Genomic DNA, 24,837 nt, shown 5'->3' on the forward strand with positions numbered 1-24,837 from the left:
AAATAAAATCATTTTTATTTTCCAAATCGCATTTAACATTCTCTTGTCACATTCATTTAACTGTAATAAATTTCAACCATTTTATTATTGTCTAGTATCCAGACTGTGTTAGATTTTTTTTCATTTCCATATTCCCCAGGCATTGCTGTGTATGTTCGCAGAAATACGACACAAAATCACAGAGAACGTCGTGAGGAGACTATATATTGCGAACAGGGACTGACTCTGGTTGTAGCAGCATCGGGATTGTAGCAGCATTTCTGTTTTCAGCATAGAACTTCATGAATAACTTGTAGGAGAAAACGCATGTGACTCTTCACATGGATGTAGTAGTTCAGGCGGGTAGCTGTGTCAGCATGCGTAGGCTGCAAAGGAACAAGTAATAGGTTTATTCCATGTTGGGAAAAAAAAGAAGAAAGAAAACACAACGTTCTTGAAGAAGGCTCCACGGCCGAAACGTTGTGTTTTCCTTCTTCTTTTTTTCAGCACGGAATAAACCTATTACTTGTTTCTTCACATGGATGGTCACTTCTGTGATGGTGTGGTCTACAACACACAGCTGAACCTGTTCGGAGGCCTTGACTGCAGTCTGTGAACTCCAGACTCTTCACCACATGTGCTGTACTCCTGGTGTAAGAGTAGAAATTAAGAAGGGTTCCAAGCAAGAGCAGGTAGTTCAGGCCTTTTATTGGAATTGGTTACTAGCAATGACGTGACCTCTTAAAAGCGGCTGGGTTATAAGATGTAGCTTACAAAGTGCCCCCTGTTCTCCATTTTAAATGCTTGCTAACAAGCTTCAGGTGTGTGTTCACATGTATATTATTACATGCATGTGTATTAGTGTCTGTAACAAATATAATTTGAGAAATGACCGACAGTGTTTTTTTATTTTCAAATATTTTATTGTCCAGCACAAAATCCCTTTCCAAATCAAATCTCTGTCTCCCCGTTGTAGCTTTTACACTGAATATTAAGGAACGTATTTCAGTCCCAGTTCACATCTGGGTCACAGGACACTCCTCTGCTTTGACCAGCTCTGAGGAGCCGCTGACTCAAGAGTCATGGAAGGGAAGGTTAGCGTGGTTTAGCTGCGAAGTCGCGAAAGTGATTTTGTGGTGCATCAAGGCAAAGAAGCATTCAGAGTTTGGGTAGGTTCTGCTCAGAAACTTCCATTTAATATCATGTTAGAGAAGTGCTTATTTTCTGTAGGGAGCCCTGCAAGTCACTGTGAACGGGGGCTTCAAGTAAATAAATTAAGGCAGAGTGATTAATGAGGCAACTTAGAAAATACAAAAATGTTTTCTCAGATAATCATTTTCATTAGGTTTGCTTTTGTTGTGCTGTCATTGTGCAGTGTATCGTGCTGGCTCTGACCCCTCTATTCGCCGGTTATGTTGCGTACAGCAAACATATTGCCTGGAAGTGGGGTAACCATCAGGCCTGTCACCCCAAGCAATTTCTTTTCACCTACCGGGGCTTTGGGGTGTCCTTCTACTCTGTACCCCCACGGTACATTGTTCCTTTACATTAATGTCAACGTATGTATCATTCCGTACGGTGCTCTGTGACAAACTCTTACAAAGGTACTTTAGTGCATAAATATTGATTGATTTTCTCCTCATTAGATTGCTTTGTCATTGTTATTCTAAAGCTGATGTAAAGTCAAAGTTCTTTTGAGTTGAAGCTGTATTCTGTCTGAAGAGTCAGAGCCAGCCAGTCAGTCACAAAGCAGATTCTTGTGGTGGGTACTACAATTTCAAATATAGTACTCAAATATCAATACAATGTTTAGACCAAAATGTAATAAAATAAATCTTTTAAAGATGCGGTATGAAAATCAAAAATGCTAATTAATAAGCAGACTTCCAATGGTATGTGATTAAGGTATGGTATGTAATTTTGATACCATGTGAATACATAAGCATTTACTTGAGACTTGGGAATTTCTCTTACTTTATTTTAACTCTCTGTATATTTTTCTTTTACACAAAGTGTAACAGAATGTCACCAAACTCTCCGGTGTGTCATTTAGCCAGCAGCCATGTCACCCTCCAACTCACATCTGCCAACCCACTGGAGCTCAGCAGGTGTGAGCCTGGTCAGTACCTGGATGGGAGACCTCCTGGGAAAAACTAAGGTTGCTGCTGGAAGTGGTGTTAGTGGGGCCAGCAGGGGTGCTCACCCTGTGGTCCATGTTTCTCCTCACAGCCTTATAAGCCTTTTTTTGGACATAGATCTAAAGAAAAAATATTACATGTCTGTAGATTAATAGTAAATTGCAGAGTTCAGTGGTACACCCTTGTCATATCCATGCAAATTAATCACAAAACACCCAAAAGGTCTCTGTCACTGGACAGTTAAAGAATGTCTAAGTAGGTATCAGCTACACCCTGAGTTCACCTGTGATTGGGTTAGGAGCAGTTTTCAGAACAAACCACTGGTTTTGTGTTGCGATAATCTTTTTTAGTTTAAAATGGGTTTGCAAGTTTGCTTGGCTTTTAGAGAATGATATCAGGGATTGGTAACCCAGTCAGGATCACCACCAAACTCGTCTGGTTTTCTCTCAGTACTCTTAGCTTGGAATCATTGTTTTGTCTGTATCATTTGCATTACTTAAGAAGGTTCCATTTTTCCTGAGAGCTGGCAATTACCAGTTTTCATAACCTCCACCACCACCTTTGACCCCATCCTGTTCAATGACTACAAGGTCTGAAAGAAGTATCAAACGTTCTGTTGTGTGTGACCTGGAAAATAAGAGCCAGGACAGAAAATTGCTGACATGTTTAGTTCACCGAAAAGACTTGACTGTGTCGCTTCACAAATGCTCACTCACTGTATGTTTATGAGGGTAGCTGGGAAAAATAGACCTGTGAACACAGTGCAACTTTGGTAGAACAAATGATTTGAACATTGTTCAAATCCTGCAAACTATTACATTTGATTTAACCCACAATTACAATTGATTAAATGATCTATTTTCTTGTATGTTTTTTGGTCTTAGTAACAGTGATCAATGCTGACTTGCAACAAACACGGTAGAACTGAAAGATACCACATTCAGGACTGTAAAACCCAATCTTTTTCTAATTCAATTTATTACAGATATTCGTGATGTATCTGTTCCGAAATGTCGGGTTGTGTTTGTTAATTTGAAGCCACTCTCTTCAAGGTGTTTTTTGGTAAGGTTATAGAAGTAAAAGGATACGGACGCCCATTCTGCTTTGTAGATTGCTGCATTGATTAGGTGTGGTTAATTAAACGTGACCTTTTCTTCCATACTCTGTGAACTGAAGCTGCTCACCTTTCCTTTAATGCTGTAAGAGCTGCACCATTTCTCCTCCACCAACGGGTCTGTTTGCCCTTCCAGGTGAGTCGGATATTGTACAGCTTCGCCACAGCTTTCCGGCGCTCAGCTAGCAAGACCCCCCTCTCGGCACAGCCGCCCCCCATGACGCCAGACAGCGACGTGTTCACGTTCACCGTGTGTCTGGAGATCAAGGAGGATGACGGGAAAGGCTCGTTCAGGTATGCAGCGGATAACGAGTGCTGCGATGCTTTTGTTTTTTTTTTCCCCCCCGTTATGGAAGGTCACCTTTCCGAATATGGGCTCGGCGATGCTCTTTCAGTTCATAGACTTGTTGCATCACTCATTACTTTAGATGGACTTTGCGAGTCCTTTGAGGACGGACAGGAACTTGTGGTTGTTTTTGCAGGAAAATGGACACATCTGACCCCATCTCAAGACATGATAGAGGAGATAGTGGTGTCCCCGAATAAATGAATGAATGAATGAATGCATTTGACATGCCCAAGTGTCTGTATACACATCCTCTAATTCCACTGACTAATGTCACATTTTAGGACTCTAAGCAGCAAATATACCATGCAGCTTTAATCACCCCTGTGTACCTGTTTGTATCTGTACCCGTTTTCGTCAGACACTTCTTTTGAATCTGTATTCTAGACACTCATGCCTGTGGATGTAGTGCTTTTCTCATTGTATAAACCTCACAAGACTCACTCTTGCTGAAAGTTTTCTTGGCACGCAATGAGACTGGAAGTGCGCTGACAGATGTGACAAGATAGGGGTATGCTTACGGCCGTTGACTGTACTGAAACCCAGCCTTGGTATCAGGCTGCTGTTCCCATTGATGCATGCATCGGTTAGAAACTGCCGGGAAGCTTACAGCATCCATTATTGAAACATGCACCACTGAATATCTCCCAGTCTGCACGGAAACGTAAATCATGCATCACTTTAATTGCAGTAATTTAATTTTTTTTTTAATGTTTCCACGCGCTTTGTGAATGGAGTGTGGTGCAAAGTAAAATACAATTCTGAACTTCGTCTTTCTTGAGCATCCATGCTATGAACAAAAAAGTCTAAATTTAGGTACTGAGCTTTTGTCTGCATACAAATGGTTCCTTTCATTTATCACTGACTTTAAAACCTTGCTTCTGCTTGTATGCACAAAGAAATGGTTTCAAACTAACAAGTCATATTTTTCATGTCATATTTCTGTCTTTTTTGTAATGTTTAATGGGAGTCAGAACCTTCCCAAGAGTACACAGAGTTGGTTAATGTGCAGGAGAGGATATTATATTTGCCAGAATCTCTCGGCCCCTACATTTTATGTTAAACAGGGAAGCTGAATATAACATACCTGTCATATCTATAGTATCCAGACATTTTCAGAAGTGATATTTGTGCTGGAGCAAGAGGAGCAGAACCTGTTTCCTGTCTTCACAGAGTTTTCTCTCTTCCCACAACTAAAACACTAAGACTGGCAACGTAAAAAATATAAATTGTTTATGACCACAAAAACTTAAGGAGAAAAGGAATTGTATTCATAGAAAAAGCCCTTCAAATTGTAAATATAGAGCACCATTATAAGTACTTCGGTATATTAATCCTATATGCCTTAATCTGTATTACCAGTAAAAAACAATATTATTTTAGTGTGATCTATGTTACATTAGCAGTAGAATCTCATGGTTGTTTATAGGCCTTTTCCCTTAACTACAGCAGAAGATGGGCACTTGACGATATAGGAAAAATCTGGTATTAGCACTTCAGAAAATATAAAGACCACTGATGGTTTCAGGTGGCAATTAATTCTGATTCTTTCTATTAAAGATGCATTCAAGCTGTCTGGTATTAGTCGACACATGTTATAGTAGAGGTACTGGGCTTGTGAGAGTCTGTCACTAGCTTAATTTCAGAGGTAACTGGTGTGATCATACTGCTGAGCTCTCGATTGCTCTTTCTCTGTGGTTTGTCTAAAGCTGCTCTTATTCTTTGGTAAGCTTGTCTTCTGCTGATGGGCTTAACTGTAGCCACAAAATCTATCCTGCAAGTTCAGGAAGGGACTCAGATTGCCTTAGGTTGCATTACTTTGCATTTTGTTTATGGAAAGTAGCTCTTAAACTAGTTCTTCCTCTTGTCTTCAAGGCATCTTTGATTAACTCCTGTTTTTGACATCTGTGGGCTCTGATGTTCAGTCTTCTTTGGTTCTTGATTGAGTAAGGAAGTTGTCGAATAAAAAATCACTCTGGAGCTGTGAACCAGCCGTGCAGCAGGGGCTGTGTTTAGTGCTCAGCTGCTCTCTGGCTCCTGCTGTTCCAGCTGGGGTTAGTCCATGCAGGGCTCGTTCGTTGTCAGCCTGCTGCAGCTGGGTTTAGTCCATGCAGGTGGTGCAGGGCTCCTTCAGTGGCAGCCTGCTGCAGCTGGGTTTAGTCCCTGCAGGTGGTTCAGGGCTACTTCAGTTTCAGTCTGTTGCAGCTGGGGTTACTCTCACCCAAAGTGAAGTTACCTGCTAGTGCGAAAGGGACATGCTTCCTTGATCACCTATACAGCATGCTCACACCTCTCCCTCAAGTTACCATACACGTAACTTGAGATTCTGCGGCCTTGGATTAAACTATGTCAATATTTAAACCATTCCCTAACAATGGCAGCCGCTAAGGAAAGTTTTTTTTCTTCCGAAAAGCAATTTTGTCTTTGCCTTGTTATATAATTCAGGGGATTGTTATCGGGCCATTACACTCAGTACACTCAGATTCTCAGAAGGAAGAGAAAGGAATAATTGTTTTTTGCAGTAGCTTTAGACTCTCCCTTTGTTGTGGTTTATAAAAGTCTGCCAGGAAATGAAAAATTGCCATTTCCCCTGCACTCATTTGCCCAGCAGCCTCTATTGAGTTTTCATAATATTTTTTTTAAAGATGCAATTTATTTCAGTAATGGGGCTTTACAATACAAGACCTTTGGTGGGTTCATCTTCTGAGATCTAACCTCAGACAACACGTAATGAGTGTGATGGCTTGAGCAAAACTGTATATCATCACATCTGACATAGTCATGAATAGAGGTGCACACATATTGCGTTGACATAGCTTGTGTAACACTAATTTTCAGAATGTTTTTCTTCTTCATGGGTAAGATATTCATGTATAAATGTCAGTTATTTTAAATGCTTAATTTCTTCACTGGTTCACTGGAACCTATGTGTTAAATTGTGTGTGAATCATATGAAAAAGTTCTTTGTGTAATTAGTTTATTCTGATAATTTCCAGTTTCCTTTATATCCTTTCCATAGTGTTTTATATGAGAGTCACAATATTGATTATGATGCCATTTCTATAAGTGCAAAACATGTAGATCATGAGTGGCCAACCCAGGTCTTGAAATGCCACAGCTCAGCCGGTCTTACAGTTCCTCCTGAAATTACCAGTTTGTCAAGACCGAATGGGTTTTGAACAGTTTCACAAGTTAATTGGTAAAGGGATAGCCAGCAGTGGTCCCTGGAATTTTCAAGTCGGATGATGTCTGATCTACCAGGTTGAACAAAAACACCTTCGGTGGTCAAAGAAAAATTGATCCCGGTGTTTAGAAATGAATAATTTAAGGACGACGCACCAAACCTACTGGGCTGTGGTTAACCAAAACCAGCTTTGTCCATCCCTGATATAAAAACTGATGGTAACAGAACATGCCATGAATGACACCAGACCCTTGCTGTGGACCTGTGGAATCTGTTAACCTGTTGTCATGTTTGTCTGTGTGTTGGCGGGCTGGGATAGTGCTGTAGCGAAAGACAAGGACAAGCAGTGCTTCAGACTCCGGCCCGGGATGGACAGGAAGATTGTCATCTACGTTCAGCAGACTTCCAATAAGGAGCTTGCCATCGAAAGGTAAAGACAGCACAGCGTCTTTTCGCTACCAGGTGTCAGTTCATGAGGGACTCGCGATCGTCACTTTAAAACGAGTGATGTGACTCTTTTTTTTAATACAAGGACGGCATTTCAGCTGTTCTCTAGTAATCGGATTTTAAATTCATTTACCAAGACAGGAGAATGTCATTGTTCTCATTCGTGGTACTTATCACACTTTCTCATCGGTGGAAGATATCGCTCGCTCTGTGGTTGTGATTCGGTTAATTTCTACCTCTTGCCTGCTGCGTGCTGGTAGCTGTGCGCATCATGATCACGCCGTAATGAAGCATGCATTCACATGTGATTTCCAACTAAATTAATGTCTAATGGGCCTGGAGAAATCTTGGTAATAGAATATTTGTTCCAATGAATAATACTCCAGCAATTGTTCATTTTGAATCAATGCTTACTTTATAGATCAAGGCTGCTGTTTCAAAGTTTATGTGCGGTCAGAGGTATCCATACATTACTTCTTTGATCATATTTACATCAGAGGCTGAAATTTCATGTCTCTTCTTTTTAAGGTGCTTTGGACTTCTGCTCAGCCCGGGCAAAGATGTTCGTAACAGCGATATGCACCTGCTGGATTTGGTAAGGGGCTGTTTGTTTTCCCTTTGCTTTCAAATGTTGTTTTTAACAGTTTTTTTGAGGCTTTGATATAGATCTGTATCGGAGTGAAAAGCAGAGCAGAGCTATACTGTAATGAAATACACAATGCTATAAAACCTTTTTTAAGCACTTTATATAAAGCATGCAGTGCAAAGCAGGACTATACCCTAATCAGGTCTGTGATTAGGATGTGAGACCCCTTATACACAAATGCTTAATGTAGAGATGCCAAGTAACTTATGAAGCACAATTTGGGGGGTTTTAGGAAACTAGAGCACCAAGAACAAAAGCAGAAAGAACATTCCTCAATACTGAACGCAGGTCCAATGAGCTATGGTGGACAAGAGGTGAGCAGCACAACTCCATGTTGTTCATAAAGGAGTTCTTCACGCCATAGTGTACAGTGTGGCTTAATCCCAGCCCTGTAGAGACTGACTGATCGTCAGCTGCCTCTGTGCCTTCTCACTCTGTCACCACTGCTCATCTCTCATATAATTCCATGGAGATAAGAGGATTCGTGAACGTTACAAATCTGAAGTTTAAATATTTGCATTTCTTCAATAACAGAACAATGGTTTTTCTTTATGAACAGCACACGCTATTACACTGGTACTTACATGTAGTTCCCTCAGTGTCGCTAGCTCAGGGCTGCGCTTTGCTAGCTCAGCGGTACAAGCGAAAAGTGAATCTGCATCCGGTTCCAGACAAGTTCTGGGAATTCTGATAACATGTCAGGCTCTTCCCTCTTTGCATGACCTTGTTTAACCTGAGATTTGATTCCGCTGAAATCTTTAATTCACCTTAAGTCCCCTTCCCGTGCGACAAGCCCGCTGTGTTTGCCTTACTGTGAATGAGCTGAGTTTGCTATTCCTTTTTATTTCATAAACAAAGTGTTCAATTCACAGGCTTTCTTTTGTATTAATATCATTCACGGAAGTGTATGGACTAAATTATTCAGGCAATTGAGAGCTCATGGAATTCTAAAAAGAAATGACCTACCATGTGTAAGGCCGCACAAAGGACTTTTCTCATTAGTGTTAACCCTTAACTTGCAAAACAAAAGAACTGCATTAAAATGTCGCTAATTTGATGTTGAGATACTTTCTGCATGATATCTACTAGCTGAGCACAGTACAGCATGTACAAGTCTGATAGCAGTCCTGTAGTTACCTCCATCAGCTGCTAGTTTTACAATAACCTGATTATTTTTATTACTACCTTTTTTTTGGACTACGTTAATATTATTATCTGGAATCCTGGTTTTTCCAGACATGAAAGATTGTTCCTGCATCTCTCTTCCCAGAGGGAGGCTCTGGTCATCACCTCGCTGTCTCTCTGCATTCAGTATTTATTCTGAACACTTTTGTTGGTTTTGCCAGATAGCTTCCACCATCCAAAAATTCTGAACGCAATGAATGTGTTAAAGTGGAATTGATTTAGCCTTGACTGATGGTAATTTCTATGATGGTGGGATGGAGCTGAGCTGTTACCATTTAATGAAATGGGTCCAGGCTGGGAGTAACCTTTCTTGTTAGGACGTACACCACACTGACTCACTCCCTGCTAATCTTTCTCTTCTCGAATCAAGGAGTCGATGGGTAAGAGCTCGGATGGGAAGTCTTATGTCATCACAGGGAGCTGGAATCCCAACACTCCACACTTCCAGGCTGTCAATGAGGAAACACCTAAAGGTAATTCTGAGTTAATGAATATGACTCAATTGGCTAATACTTGCATCGAAGGCAACTTAAAGGGGTTGCAGTTCTCTTTTTTTTTTACGTATCCATTAGCGAAGTAATTTGGAGTGAAGGCCATCGTTTCAGTGTTCAGTAGCTGAGGGCCCCCTCTTGGATTTGAACTCTCAACCCTGCAGCCAAGAGTTCACAGCCCTGACCACTGCTTTCCACTGCTGCCCTCACCTCAATACTTGATTTCATTCGACCACCATTGGATGGAAGGTGAAGATTTGTGAAGCCACAACAGTGGTGCTGTGCCCAAGCAGTCGTACAAAAGCAGTCTAGGCTTTTCTAATTTGATGAGCTCCATTTGTTTTTGCTGGCAGCCTAAAGGCTGATTTTAGTCGCCCGGGGTGTTTTTTTGTGTGAACATTTTTTGGCTCAAAATAGCTACAGCCATGATCTACCCCCTCTGTCTAAGGCAGATATTTCTTCCTGTAGCAGGGGGTTGACATGTGCTAGTTTGTGTGACTTCTTCCTGAAAGCTCAATGGGGTTTTGTTTCCTTGCAGATAAATTAATGTACATGACGACAGCGGTTGATCTAGTTATCACTGAGGTGGAAGAGCCTGTCCGATTCCTTCTGGAGACGAAAGTGCGAGTATGTTCCCCTAATGAGAGAATGTTCTGGCCTTTCAGCAAGAGAAGCTACACGGAGACTTTCTACCTAAAGTTAAAACAGGTGGGGAATCACTAAGTGCCAATCGCTGTCATTCATGTGCATTTCTTAATTCATTTAAACATAACCAGCAGCTATATCATCACTGAAGCTCAGCAGGTGTGAGCCTGGCCAGTACCTGGATGGGAGACCTCCTGGGAAAAACTAAGGTTGCTGCTGGAAGTGGTGTTAGTGGGACCAGTAGAGGCGGAGAGGTGGCACTGTGGCTAAGGATCTGCGCCTGTGGCTGGAAGGTTGCCGGTTCTAATTCCGCGGCCGGCAGAGGAATCCTATACCGTTGGGCCCCTGAGCAAGGCCCTTAACCCCATCTGCTCCAGGGGCGCTGTACAATGGCTGACCCTCCGCTCTGATCCCAAGCTTCTCTCCCTGTCTGTGTGTCTCATGGAGAGCAAACTGGGGTATGTGAAAAGATGAATTCCTAATGCAAGAAATTGTATATGGCTAAAAAAGTGATCGGATCTTATCTTATCTTAGAGGACACTCATGGGGTCTGTGTGGGTCCTAATGTTTCAATATAATGATGGGGACAGTGTACTGTAAAAAGGTGCTGTCCTTCAGGTGAGACATAAAACCGAGGTCCTTACTCGCTCTGGTCATTTCAAATTCTAGGGTGTTGCTCAAAAAGAGTAGGTGTGCTATAGAAGATCTACATAGTTTGGCACAAAAGCTCCTTTCATGAACACATATATTGTGACAGAGCTTAAGACTGCGTGTGTCTATTGTGGGTATCGGGGTAAAATGTGCGTTTCACATCTCTTGCAAAGGCAATGCTGGAGAATGTGTTTCCTTGTTTGTTTCGATTTTCAACATCTCCCCTTTCTGAAAGGAATCGTGAAATAAAATCTAGCTTTCCAATTATAAAAAAGTAATTTAAGAAGCGTCTTCATGGAGGTATTCAGTATCAGGAAGAAGAGTTCTTTCCCTTATCTGTCGGAGAAATGTTTGCTGACTTCTATGCATGTAGCTAGCTTGATTTAAATACTGGGTCTGAATTTCATTCATTTTTGTAGCTGAAAGAGTACTAATTATGGGCCAAGGTTATGAACCACAGGCTTCACTGTGTTCACGATAATGTTCAAAATAAAGTTAGGAGGATTATTAATGACATTTTCATAAAATGTGATCTAAATATCTTCTGAGGACATTTTCTATAAATCTGAAGAATGGCCTTGACAATTATCATGAGTGTTTTTCTTCATAGCGGCCTATAAAGAACCTACTATCTCACGAGATGCCTTGTAAGAATGAACTCCAGAGAGTCTACCCTTGGGACTGTATTAAATTTGAATCTCTTGGAGTGCCATTGAATTATTTCCGTGCAGCCATAGAACGAGGCCAGGATTAGTGGTTTAGAGCTCTTTTTCGTTGTGGGCAACGCTGCCGAAAAAATAAGAAACCGATGTCCTGAATTGAAGTGCGGATCCTGTATTATTGGAGCAGGAAAGTCATTTTCCAAAGCATCCACTTAGAAACTGCAATATCTGTTTCACCCACTTGATTCTGTGTTTTTGAGCACTTTAATATCCTTGATGTCAGGAAGAACTAGTTACTGATGCTATTTGTTTTATCGGAGTTATACTGTCCTCTGGGTTCCAGTTGTAAAACGGTCATGTTAAAAACCTATCCTGTGGAAAAGAAATCTGAAAACCGAAAAAAAACGGTTTGTCTTGGCCCAGCATTGTGACTGTGGAGGTTTTAACCTTTTCAACATTGTGTCCCTTGGGTAGCATCTAACATTAATGAGAAATACATTTCTGACATTTCTTTTTTTTTTCTGAAAATGTTGAAAATGAAAAAAACAACAGCCTTGGTTTGATGTTTGTCGGTGGCAGCTGAGAATGGTAAAAATTAACCCAGAGATAACCCTTTCACATATCTCACATAAGAAAATTTTATCCCAAAGTACATTTTTTTCAAATTACAATGGCAGATGTGTTCACTCTAGGATTGAGCTTCAAGTGAAATGTGTTTTTTTTTTGGTACTTCGAGTAAGAACTTTGTTTTGCACTCCTGTGGTTCTGCAGTGCTCTGCTTTGCTTGTTAAAGGATGATTTACCGACCCTAAATGCCACCTCCTGGTTCCCAACTTTTTGTCCCCAAGTTTTGCGTCAAAGTTCCTTCTGATTTCAGATGGATCGGAAGGACAGGAAGAGTAACGCAGACACCCTCTATGAGGTTGTGAGTCTGGAGAGCGAGACGGAGAGGGAGCACAAGAAAACCACAGCCAGCCCCTCCATCCCTCAGTCCACATCCCAGAGCTCAATGATCCCCTCGCCCCCTGAGGATGACGAGGACGAAGGTAGGCCCAGGGACACTTGTATATCCAGCGGCACCTGCTGTTGAACCTGTTCACCATAGCAAGCGTGGGCGCTGACTATTCAAATTCTGGGGGCTGGGGGGGCCAAAAAATTCACACCCCCTCCCATAATGTTTTCAGTCTCTATAAGTTATCTAAATGCGCAAGGTGAAGTCCACTTAATAAAAACATTCAACTATTTTTTTAAAGTCCATATCAATAACAAAAGCTCCACTTTTCTGCCCTTGTTTTTAAACTGTAATTAAGAATATTACTGTGTATATTTAAAAATACAGTAGCATTAGCATTTTAGAGGGGTTTATAGAACAGTGCCTTTTGTGTAATCTAGAGTAAAATAAGAATGACCACGCTTTTGCATTATGCGTCAAGTGTTAGCTGGATTAAACTCGGTTAGCTGATGCGCTGCGATGGAAGTGACTGCAGTGGAGATGCAGAGAGTGTTCATCTCGTTGGACGAATGGGTGCAAACCCGTATCGTCACTCCGTGCCGACCGAGAGTTGGCAGATCAGGCTCGTCGTTTCATTGCATTCTTCACAGAGCTAATCAGGTCACGAAGGGGTGCCGTCAAATTTCTACGAGTCTCCACGCCTTGTTTTAGCTGGTCAGAGTAGGAATAACGAGTCGGGCCTCTCCAACGAGCGAGAAGAGCTCGAACAGCACGTGACGGGTGTTCCACAAGGCTTTGAAATATCTGTCCAGTTCCATTGATCTAGCGGGTTTCCCTTCGTAGCTGAGGTTATGTCTAGGGTTTTGGGGTTTTGGTATTGATCTGAACATCCCACTAGTTCCAACATTTCTTTTTAGTATGAATAGGAATCTGGGAGCTGCCCTGGCCTGGACAGGTGATCCAGAAGCCAACTGGTCACTATGATCAAGGAGCTGCCATGTTGCCAATAGGCTAGAGTTATCAAACAAGTGTGACATTATGGGACACTGTGCTGTAGTAGGTACCTTTCATCAGATCAGATGTGACACTGAGGTTCTTATTCCATGCTTATTAAAGATCCCGTTGCCTGTTTAGGGGTATAACCCGGGTTCCCTAACATATTCCCACTGGGCTTATACAGTTTGCCCATGTTCAATTAATGAAGCAATTCCTTATGTCTCCTGCTGATTGCTGTGTTGCATCCAGGTGGGCAGTGCTTCATAGGTGGTTGAAGTGGGTCCCCTCGTATGCGTGAAGTGCTTTAAGGCTCCTTTGGAGTGAAATTTAATAACTGCAAAACATTAACCATAATCCAAACAAGCAATCAAACTAAATGTTGCCTGCTTATTCTGTTTTGGCCAGTGGGTAGATAGTTTTATACTTGGGTGTATATATATGTGTTTTCTAATATTAAATACGATGTTGGTTGTTAAAAGAAAAAAACAATGCAAAACAGTGCCCATAGCAGCAATTAGCACTGAGTTATTTAAAAGCTGCATTACACAATTGTAGCATTGCTGCAGCTACAGGATTCATGCACAGTGTGCTCTCTCACGGCAGACACAGCTGACATGTGACTAGCTAATTTGAGAAGATCCACGTCTCCGAGATCTCGTTGGAACACTGAGGTCTGGAAACCAAGTAGCACGATGTCGAACAGTTTATCATTGTTTTTTCAAACTTTTTTTTTCCCCCAGAACTTGCTGTATCCTAGTACACAGAGACCACATCGTTTCCCTTAAATAGTGTTAGAAGGGATCATTTCTCCCGCCTTTAAAACTCAACTCATTTTGACCGACCTGTCCCATTGGAACAAAAAAAATATTTGACTACACTTCGGCAGTGCTTTCTGAGCTCCTTCCTCTCTGCGAAAAACAAAGTGCTGTTGAATGTCTTTGGTAACAGAAACCTCCACAGCCTCATGTGCTCAGGGGGGCTCCAGGTCAACCTTGGAATTAGATAGATAGATACTTTATTGATCCCGTGAGGGAAATTGCAGTGCAACAGCAGCTTAACACAGCAACAGTGTAACGAATGATACAATAATAATAATAATACAATACATACAATACAATCAGTACAGTGAGGGTGCACTAAAAGAGTTACTCACAGTCCAGAACACACAAAGAACAAACTAGAACAGAACAGTACGCAGAAAAATCGTATCACACATATGAATATAAATATAGATGTAAATATAGATATAAATATAAATGTATTGCACGGGTCCCTGTGTGTTTGACTGGCATCCCGGGCAGCCTCCACCACTTGACGTGTTCTGTCAGTGTCTCTCCAGTCACCCCTGCGCCTCTGTGTTCCTGTGGTTTTCCCAGACAACGACGAACCGCTGCTGAGCGGCTCTGGAGACGTGTCGAAGGAGTGTGCCGAGAAGATACTTGAAACGTGGGGGGATCTGTTGTCGAAATGGTGAGTGGCCTTTGGAAGTGCAGTTCTTTTACGGAGCGCCCGTGCTCATACGTGTTAAACCACGGACGTGCATTTTAGGTCACCTTTTTTTTTTTTTTCTACCGCTGGATTTCCTTTCCAGCCGCTTAGTGTGTTCCCTTGCACAGGCACGTGGTCAAAATTACCGCTTGCCTATTATCTTGTTCAAATCAAATCCTTGCTTTCGTTTTCCAGGCGTTTCTGTACACTGGCACCACGGTGCTCGATCACATTAATAAAAAAAACAGTACAGCTGCAGGAGAATACGGGCTGTTCCCCAACAAGTAATGACAGATTTAATTGAGTTCAGACATTGAGGGGTGCCAGGTTTGTCTGAGCCAAAATTAGAACTTAGCTAGGACACCAGGGTTAACATTATTACTCTTAGGATCAGGGATCTTTAATGACCAAATAGCTAGGACATCTTAACCTTAGCATTTCATCCAAAGGACTGTATCTCTTACAGCACTCTAGTCATCATACTGGGGCATTGGTTTGGAAATTAGTGTCCGGGGGGGAGATCGCCACCTACTGGTCCACCAACACTGCTTATATCTGCAACCTGGTTCTCCGATTCTAGTACTGTCCAGGCTCGGCCTGCTTAGCTTCTCCAATCTGACAAAAGTCAGGCTTAACGGTGGTAGTGCTGCTGTGTTGCTGGCCGTTAGTGGAGGAATTCTCGAGCAAACCAGATTGCACAAGCCCAGTCTGTGAAACGGGCGGTCTTAAACATGCTAACTAACGCACGAGGAAACACAAAATCATGTAGTAACCGAGTACAAATTTAAAGTCTTTTAGTTTAAAGACTTTTCAATTTCAAAATGAAAGAATTTGCATTGCTTTGATGGCAAGCAATCAAGCTATTTAAGGCTTGCATGGAGTATTTTTCTGAAAAAGGAGCTGCCAGCACGTCAGGTTATTTTCCCCCCAAATTTGTTGTGCGAACAGACGAAAACTTGTGTTCTAAACTAACAGTAACATTTTCAAAGCAGTAATTGTCTCTCTATCTCCATTGTGGCTGCTCTCTTTGTTGAAAGTAATGTGGACTGACCTAATTGGTGATGAGTCCTCGTATTCTAATCTGCTTTTTCCCTTGCCCCCAAGCTACCCTTCATGTGACACCTATCATAGGATGCCATAAATGCTGAATGATTTCCTTGTGATTCATCATCTTAGAGCAGCAGTGAAAACTAGAACATTTCAAGGCACACTGAAAATAAAAGCACTGTCATGTAGTCTAGATGAAATTATATGCTCCACTGCCATTGTATTGAGGCCATGGTGATGTGAAAGTGTATAGTTATCGGAACACTAAGCTGCTGTGTGTATATGGAGGTGTCGGGTGATCTGAACATTAGCTTGTGGTCAGAGGTGGCCATCAGAGCATCATCAGACTGAGAGAGAACTTCCATCCCATTCAAATCTGCTTTTCACTTCGATGTAAAAAACTGAATTGACACTTTTTTGTCCTTCACAATTTTGCCAGAACTTTCTCCTACAGTTTAAGTTTACCTTATTTGGAATGGCAGAACAGTACTGAACATTTTTTTTTTCCAGATGACTATGCAGTCCTGGTCAGGGTGCTTTTATAGTTGAATAGCAAGTGTATTTTTCTCAGTATATCAAATAGCATTGCATGAGAGAGGTATGTGATTCTGTTGACGTACGTAAAATTTACAATCTTCTCTGCTGCTGGCTTGTTTTTTTTTTTTAAACCCAGAAGAGATTTGAGATTTCACCAGGTCTCCAATCATCTGGGCTTTCCTCAAAAGTCGCCTAAAATGTCTTTTCCCTTAAAATTTCAGAATATAGCTTGTTTGTTTAACATTTAGCTGCTGAACGAATGCGAAGAATCACTGTGGAATTTCCAGTGAAGCTTGATAATACAGCTACTTTTCCAGGCTCAGAAGGGAAGTGGTTTAGGGTCTGCAAAATGTGCTCATTTTACAGTTTGAAGTGCTTATCAAGCTTGAAAAAAAACATTGTTGTTTCGCTTCATAATAGAATAGACACAAAAGAGCAGAGCAATTTTATGAGGCCAAAATATTGTGATATTTCTGATTTACTGTATTTTTAGCCATAAGCATTTCTCCTTCGGTGAATTTTGGATAGCTTGGACAACTTTTCTTATGGATGCTTTACTAAAATGAATGCTTCAGGCTAGCTTATCTCTTATTATATTGTCATATTGTCCATCTTGGTTTGAAGGTACTTATTATTGTTACCAATCCAGTTGAAAATCAGTCAATAGCACATTTTCCACTTGGAAATTAAGTAGGCAGTGCTTAATCATACTGATAAACCTTAACACTGTCTTGTAGGGAGATCATGAAATATGAGAGCTAAACCCTCTTAACATTTTTATGTGCATCACTCAGTTTTTTACAAACTATACAACTGAGGATTTGTTGTATAGTTTGTTGTATAGTAGGATTTGTTGTATGAGCATTTTAAATAAACAACAGATCTGGGGTGAGTTTCCCGAAAGCATTGTAAAGCTAAGAACATCGTAAACTCGATCTTAAGATCGATTGTTAATTTACGAGTGTTTCCCAAAACCCATCGTAACTAAAGTAGCACGTTAAATCCTTCGTAATCTACTTGCTCCCCGACCCACTCGTTAATCGCTAAGTGCTTCTTAAACTGGCTACCTCTTGCGCTTTTAGCGACAGATCGCCAGACAGAGCACATTAAATTCAAGTCATGGGAATTCTCTGGAAATATAGAATACTAAGATTTTATATTAAGGATTTTAATATTTTGTTGTACTATGTAAGAGGAAATTAGAAAAAAGAACATTTATTTATATAGTAATGAATTTATTAGTCATCTTCTTGGGTAAATTTCATATTCATAAGTCAAATGTTTTAATAATACTCCCTCTTTTTGTACTTTTTGGGGTGGGGTTTAAACTGTATTTAAATTCCATAAAGAACGTGAAACATGTAACGTGTATTACAATGTAGCGCCACGCAGGGCCGGCTGAGAACAGCACCTGGGGACTACCGGACTGTATATAGTGGGACGGAGGCTGAGATACAGTCTCTTCCCTTCATGTGTGTGTGTTAGTGTAGGTGCAGCGCTGTAACCCCTGTCCCTGTGTGTGTACCTTTCCCGATTCGAGTTAATAAATGTGTTGTTCAGCCCCATTCCTTGAGTCCCACGCCTGCTCCATTCTGTACCGAAACCCGCGGTCGATACAATATTTAAAGTTCGAATACCGTTTTATGTTAAAAAATAACAACATTTTTTTTCTCATGAAACACTGTGATTCTTCACAATGGCAGCGCACCAAAAAATATGGCTTTAAATCAAAGACGTCGTGCAGGACACATTGACTGTCCACACAGTTAAACTTGGTTTTCTTTTACGGTCATTTATTTTCTTTTCTCTTAGAAACAATAAGGGTCCCATTTTGTGCCTATCTATACGCTTTCGCTTAAATGGTTGTTAAATTATGATGTCATGTTTTCTTCATATTCCTTTTCACAACTTTATTTCATCCCACTGAAGGACCAAAACCGACACCATATAATGAAAGTATTGTCAATCGATTGTTTTTCAATCGACTTATAATGCTTTTTATTAAGCGACTTCAGGGGAGGGGTTAACAAAGAAGTACTTTATACTCGCTCGTTAAATGATCGATTAAGAGGGGTTGTGGGAAACCCACAACAAAGTAGCTCGTACGTTACGTACGTACATCGTAAAGTTGCTCGTTAGTCTCTAAGATTAATCGTTTTCGGGAAACTCACCCCTGAGCAGTTATACTAACAATAATTTGATAATATCGAATGTCTGAGTAATTTGTGTGATTTAAATACAAACGGTGCTAAAAGTTTTTAACCCCTGCATCCTAAAATTAGAGAGGTCGAGGGAATTAGTTAAATTCAGACACTGAATCATGTTCTCACCCCTCTTTGCCATTCCCAGCACCATGCGTTTGATTAAAACATCGAGTATTATTTTTTCTAAAAAAAAAAAGCTTGGGAATTTAATTAAAAGGATGCTAAAAATAACATTTTCATTAGTTGCCTTTTTGCACTCTTTTCTCAGGCTTGGAAAGTTCATTAATCTTTTGCACATACAGTCTGTGTCGGAGTGAAATGAGACCAATCCCAGGGTTACTAACCCTTGTAGTCTGAGGCAGTTAGTCTTTCTTTGAAAAAAAGAATGCAAAGATCGTGTCTGCACTGAAAGGGTGCTTTCGTTTTCTTTCTGTTTAGGGGGGGGGGGGAGTTACACTTCCCAGAGATAGCTTTTTAGTTGGAATTAAAAACTCTGCTTTTCCTGCTGCAGAAAATGTGTCTCCACGCCTGGCAGCATTTAAGAATGGAAGATACGCAGGTGTTGAGTAACTACTATTGTAGAACGGGCCCTGATAAAGCATGCAGGAGGAAAAAGATGTAAAACTGTGTATGCAGCATTCCGAGCACAATGGGAGAATGTAATTCACGAATGTTTGTTTACTTTGAAGTTCAGTTTATTCCCTTCTGGCCTAATTATTGTGTGCGAAGAAAGCTTTCTGAGGAAGTATCCCAGCACACAACGTTCCAGAGCAATCTGCGAGCGTTTCTGATAGCGGCCTTCATATTGTTCCCTAAAGACTGGAGGAAAATCGCTTTGATCTTCCCAGTGTAAATTAAAGAGGCTGCCGTGAGAGGCCACCTGAGACTGTCTATTCCTAGAACTGCATTAATAGAATCCGGAAATGTAAAAATGGGCCGTGCGGCTTTTACCTTCATGGCGCATTATTGCGGCAGGGTAATTTTTACCGCGAGCCTCCAGAAAAAAAGAATCCAAAACCGTCAGCTCTCATGGAGTGCCTGAACACTCCCAACACTAAGACGCCACACAGAAACAGGCTGAATCCAAACCTTTTCAGCTGCCATCTTCCTCCGCGTCGTCTCTCCCTCTGCCCACTTCTTATGAGGATTTTGGGGAATGTGTTGAGGATCCACGGGAGGGACAGGCGACGCTTGCAGAGTACCGCGTCATTGTTACACCTCTGTTCCTCGTGTGAGGGTTTCCCCTCAACGGGAAGAGCTATTCTTCCGAATGGGAAGTCAGAGTTGGGAGCTGTGTCGGCATGCGTAGGCTGCAAAGGAGTAGCTGAAGGTTTGTTCCACTCCGAAAAGAAAAGACACATTTTGGCTGAGGAGCTTTCTTCAGGTGCGAAGAGGCTGGAAAGCACACCTGAAGAAGTCTCCACAGCCGCAGATGTGTTGTCTCTTTTCCTTTCCTTTCAAACCTTAAGCCTTCACCTGTTCCATTGATTTTTTTAAAATAATGTGCGAGGTATTGGATGTATTCAATTATTTGACTGCATGTCATAACGCCGTTTCATCGTTTGATAACATTTCAGGGGTTTCTTTTCACTGTTAGTCACAAAGCTTTTTGTGTTATGAGCCTGCTGTTATTGCCATTAATGAGGCAATAAGGTTGAAAGGGAACTGCAGTATACGTATCGGTTGTAGGATATCCCGTGCAATACACAGCGATACCCCTGGATTAACCTGGAATTGGATGCTGTCAGATTCGAAGCTTTGAATTGAATTGTTTTGCACTGAAGCGCAAGATGAAATGCGGTGCCCAGTTGTAGGTAGCCTTCTCCTGTTAAATAGCCTTTTAGCACCATTTAAGATGCCATTTATGATGTTTGAGTGGGGAATTTCATGTGTGCATTGACTGCAAAGGGACTTCTGAAGGTTAATTCCACACTGGAAAGGAGGACGAAGGAGAATAAAGAAAGACCCACCTACCTTTTTTTTTTTCTTTGAAGGAGGAAATAACCTTTGTGTGTTAATCTGCTATGCAGTGGTTAGCTTGAACTTAATAATACCTTACACTTATATAGAGCTTTTCTGGACACTCCACTCAAAGCGCTTTACAGGAAATTGGGATCCCCTCCACCACCACCAGTGTGCAGCCCCACCTGGATGATGCGACGGCAGCCATAGTGCGCCAGAACGCTCACCACACACCAGCTCTCAGTGGGGAGGAGAGCAGAGTAATGAAGCCAGTTCAAGATGGGGATAATTAGGAGGCCATGATTGGTAAGGGCCAATGGGAAATTTGGCCAGGACGACAGAGTAACACCCCTCTTTTCAAGAAACACCCTGGGATTTTTAGTGACCACAGAGAGTCAGGACCTCGGTTTTACGTCTCATCCGAAGGACGGCGCCTTTTTACAGTATAGTGTCTTCTCTTTGAAAGATTATCCGCTTATGATGCTTTAAGGCAGAGGTCTCAAACACGCGGCCCGCAAAGTAATTATCTGCGGCCCTAACAAAAAGTTACCAATAAAATTTGGTCGTTTGGGTCATTTGATACATTTTTTGGTTCATTTTCTGTTTTGGTAATCGCCATGGAAATATTGTGCAGGCGCAGTCGGCTAATGCACGTGCCGCAGTGCAGGCTGGGAACTGTAAGCCGGGAGATGGTCTAAGGGTCCGCAGAGACCCCTAGGTCACCCTGCCTATGTAAATAGTGACTATAAAACCTAATGTAAATAGTAATTAATTGTTTACTCCTGTTTTGGCCCCCTGTCTTGTAACCACCCTAAACCTGCATACGTGTCCTACTCACAGCCCTTGTGAGGGTGTTAATCCGAAGAGTTGGTTTGTACGTCTCTCTTGCTTGATTGCTGCCGGACGGAGTGTTGTCAATAAAGAAAGCAGACAGACAGAAAGGCAGGTTTTCGAGGTTAGTCTCTATGTCTGCTCAAATCATAGCAATGTTTGGCAGTACGTGTGAATGCGAACGGTTTTTCTCGTCAACGAAGATCAACAAATCAGTTTTACGGTCAAGACTCGGGGATGAACATTTACGAGCAACATTGCGATAGGCTACTTCACGTGATATCAGGCTTAATGTTTGACGTTCTGGTCTCTGCAGAACGCTGTCAACGAAACAGCCAGAATGAAGAACTTCAGAAATAACCTTACATTATGTCAAGTACATTGAGTAAAGTTAAGCAACATGTTTCAAATAAAAATTTCAGTTTCAGTTAATTTTTTAAATATCTGTATGTGTATGAATGTGGCCCTTCGATTAGCGCATTTGATCAAATGTGATCCCCATATTCATTTGAGTTTTCAGGTTTTAATTGGGGAACTGCTTTAAGGTTTTAATTGGGGAACTGCAACATTTGCTGCACACATGACCCAAAACCACTGAATGAAAATGCATCATAAACTGTAGTCTGTTTTCATTCCACTTGTTTCTTCTGGTTGATATCTTCTGAAAGTTAAAAAAAACTAAAGCGCTTTCCAATTAAAAGCTGTTGATAGTCTTAACATGTGGCCGACAACTTTAAATACATTCAGTTTCCTAATTTCTTTTTCTGCAGATGATGAAATCCTGCTGTTGAGTACGTTGCTCTTAAATCCCCTTTTATCCTGTGCCTAAATGTCCCCCAGAAGCCATGTCGCATTAGTGTTTTTTTTTGCTACATCTTGAATATGGCTGCTCTCTATTGCTCAAGAAGATGAGTGGCAATGACTGTTTTTGAATTGGCACCCAGAGTGTTTTATGAATATTTTTAAACACGTGCAAATTTGTTTTCTTATTTCTATACCTCTGCGTTTTGAGAAGCACACTGTGAAGAAAACTGTTCCCGTATCTTATGAGTGAGACTCTGCTTTTTGTCAGGGTTTGATCAGAGCTGTTGAACAGACTTTGTTCAAACTCAACCATGCAGAGAGTTCTCGGCTGGCTTGTAAATCTCCTTAAGTGAAACTTGTTCCACTATAAATAAAATCCCTATTCATGGCCAGCCGGTCAAAGACCAGGAAATTATTATATAATTGATAATTGCTTACACTTACATAGCGCTTTTCTGGACACTCCACTCAAAGTGCTTTACTGTTAGTGGTGAATCCCACTACCACCACCAATGTGCAGCTCCACCTGGATGATGCAACAGAAGCCATAGTGCGCCAGTCTGATCACCACACACCAGCTCTCAGTAGGTAGGAGAGCAGAATGATGAAGGCAGTTCAGAGATGGGGATTATTAGGAGGCCATGATTAGTAAAGGCCAATGGGAAATTTGGCCAGGTAACACCCCTACTCTTTTCAAGAAACACCCAGGGATTTTTAATGACCACAGAGAGTCAGGACCTCGGTTTTATGTTGTGTCTAATGGATGGCGCCATTTGCCAATGAGGAAAGACACAGTTCTTTATGTTACAGTTAATTTCCAGTCTTTTGAATATCCAGTGTTACCCATTTTTGGGCCACTAAAAATGTATATAGTGTAATACACTGCCTGCACAGAGGTATAGCATTATGGGGAAAAACTGTTGCACAAAACCTTGTTTTCTGTATGGGTATTCTTCAGTGACAGCTGGCGATTGTTGGTCTTGGCAAAAAGATTGTTATAAACTCTCCTCGCTTGTTACATGAATGTTCCCAGCTTGTCTTGTTTTTCAACACAAACAGTCTTAAGAGTCTCCTAGAAATGTGGATATTTATTTCTAGATTTTTCTTGTGCAAAGCTCTTTTGCCCCCCCCCCCCCCCCAAATCTTCTCAAATACACGTCGTTGCCCTTTTCTTTAAACACAGCCTCTTTAAAGTGACATCAGTTTGTTTCATAAGCTACAGCTGGGTTGTGTTGTGAAATATGCAGTAACTTCAACAAGTGCCAAAACCGAATGAATCCATACTTGTGACCTAATTATCGTAACCCTCCCCCTTCTGTAATCTTCAAACAAGCAAAGATTTACAAGCTAACTTGGTAGATTCATTACAGTGCTTTTTTTTTTCATTAATACAAAGCAAACTACTAGTACGTGTGTTTTTCGGTAATACATAACCCATGCGTAGTGTGACTTAATATGCATTCATACTTGTACTGATATTCAGTGCATACAAAGAAAATTTGAATAAACACACAGAATCGTTTACTCCCCTATCAGCTGGTTCCAATTCCTAGAGATCATGAGCAGCAGAAATTGGCACATTGCAACAGATGACTTGAACTAATCCACTTCATAGAAATCCTTTCCTGCCTGATTGGACGTTCTTAACTAGGCTCAATCTAGCACAATGGCATGTGATGCCTATAACTATGGTCCTCAATAGCTAGGGATCTCAGGATCCACCAAGGTTCCAGGTGGTTGGGGCCACCTAAAAAGGGACATTGGACTGAAGCAAAGGGGCCTTCTAGTTTGTATTTTGTATCTTGTGTTTGTGACGTTATCTTTGAACTCCTTATGGATGAAGTCGTGGCTCTGTGGCTAAGGATCTGTGCCTATGACTGGAAGGTTGCCGGTTCAAATCCCGTGGCCAGCAGGAATCGTACTCCGTTGGGCCCCTGAGCAAGGCCCTTAACCCCCAACTGCTCCAGGGGTGCCGTACAATGGCTGACCCTGCGCTCTGATCCCAAGCTTCTCTCCCTGTCTGAGTGTCTGTGTCTCATGGAGAAAAGCTGGGGTATGCGAAAAGACGAATTCCTAATGCAAGAAATTGTATATGGCTAATAAAGAAACGTTAACACATTACACATTAAAGTCCATGCTGGACTGGGCTAGAATTATGCACCTAAGTGAGGCAGAAGAAGATCTTTCTTAATGAGAAAAGGCTCGTCTGATGAACTTCAGGGTAATGCATTTTGTGCATTAGGGACTACTGCAGAAAATGCCCTTTTTTTTTTGTTATCGTGATGACCTTATGCACTTGAGTGAGACCCCTGTGATTGGAATGGCATTCCAGGGACATCAAGTAGTGGGGATTTGCATGTTGGACTGCTCACTGGGCTGAACAGAGAGCTGCTGACCACATAGAATATATAACCTTGTAAAAGAAAAGCAATTTGTTCTGAAGCTCATTTTTCTCAGTTTTCATGTAGAGAACATTTTTTAAGCTCAGTAATGCCTTTATTTACCCTCCTACAGGCTCTATGCTCAGT

At 41.4% G+C, this 24,837-nt stretch overlaps 1 protein-coding gene across 5 annotated transcripts in view; it reads left to right on the forward strand.

Moving 5' to 3' along the window:
* rabgap1 (RAB GTPase activating protein 1) overlaps positions 1 to 24,837 on the forward strand; it is a 144,926-nt gene that overhangs the window by 34,272 nt on the left and 85,817 nt on the right. For 3 of the 5 annotated variants that reach the window (XM_088940512.1, XM_088940514.1, XM_088940513.1), the window contains 7 exons: positions 3,368 to 3,525; positions 7,081 to 7,191; positions 7,737 to 7,803; positions 9,410 to 9,512; positions 10,069 to 10,238; positions 12,366 to 12,534; positions 14,765 to 14,906. In XM_088940512.1, the coding sequence (XP_088796638.1) occupies positions 3,368 to 3,525; positions 7,081 to 7,191; positions 7,737 to 7,803; positions 9,410 to 9,512; positions 10,069 to 10,238; positions 12,366 to 12,534; positions 14,765 to 14,906 (920 nt within the window). The remainder of the gene's footprint in view (positions 1 to 3,367; positions 3,526 to 7,080; positions 7,192 to 7,736; positions 7,804 to 9,409; positions 9,513 to 10,068; positions 10,239 to 12,365; positions 12,535 to 14,764; positions 14,907 to 24,837) is intronic. The other 2 variants (XM_088940515.1, XM_088940518.1) reach the window with 1 other exon arrangement.

This window comes from Atractosteus spatula, chromosome 23 (assembly GCF_055471065.1).
Source record: "Atractosteus spatula isolate fAtrSpa1 chromosome 23, fAtrSpa1.hap1, whole genome shotgun sequence".
NCBI lineage: Eukaryota > Metazoa > Chordata > Actinopteri > Semionotiformes > Lepisosteidae > Atractosteus > Atractosteus spatula.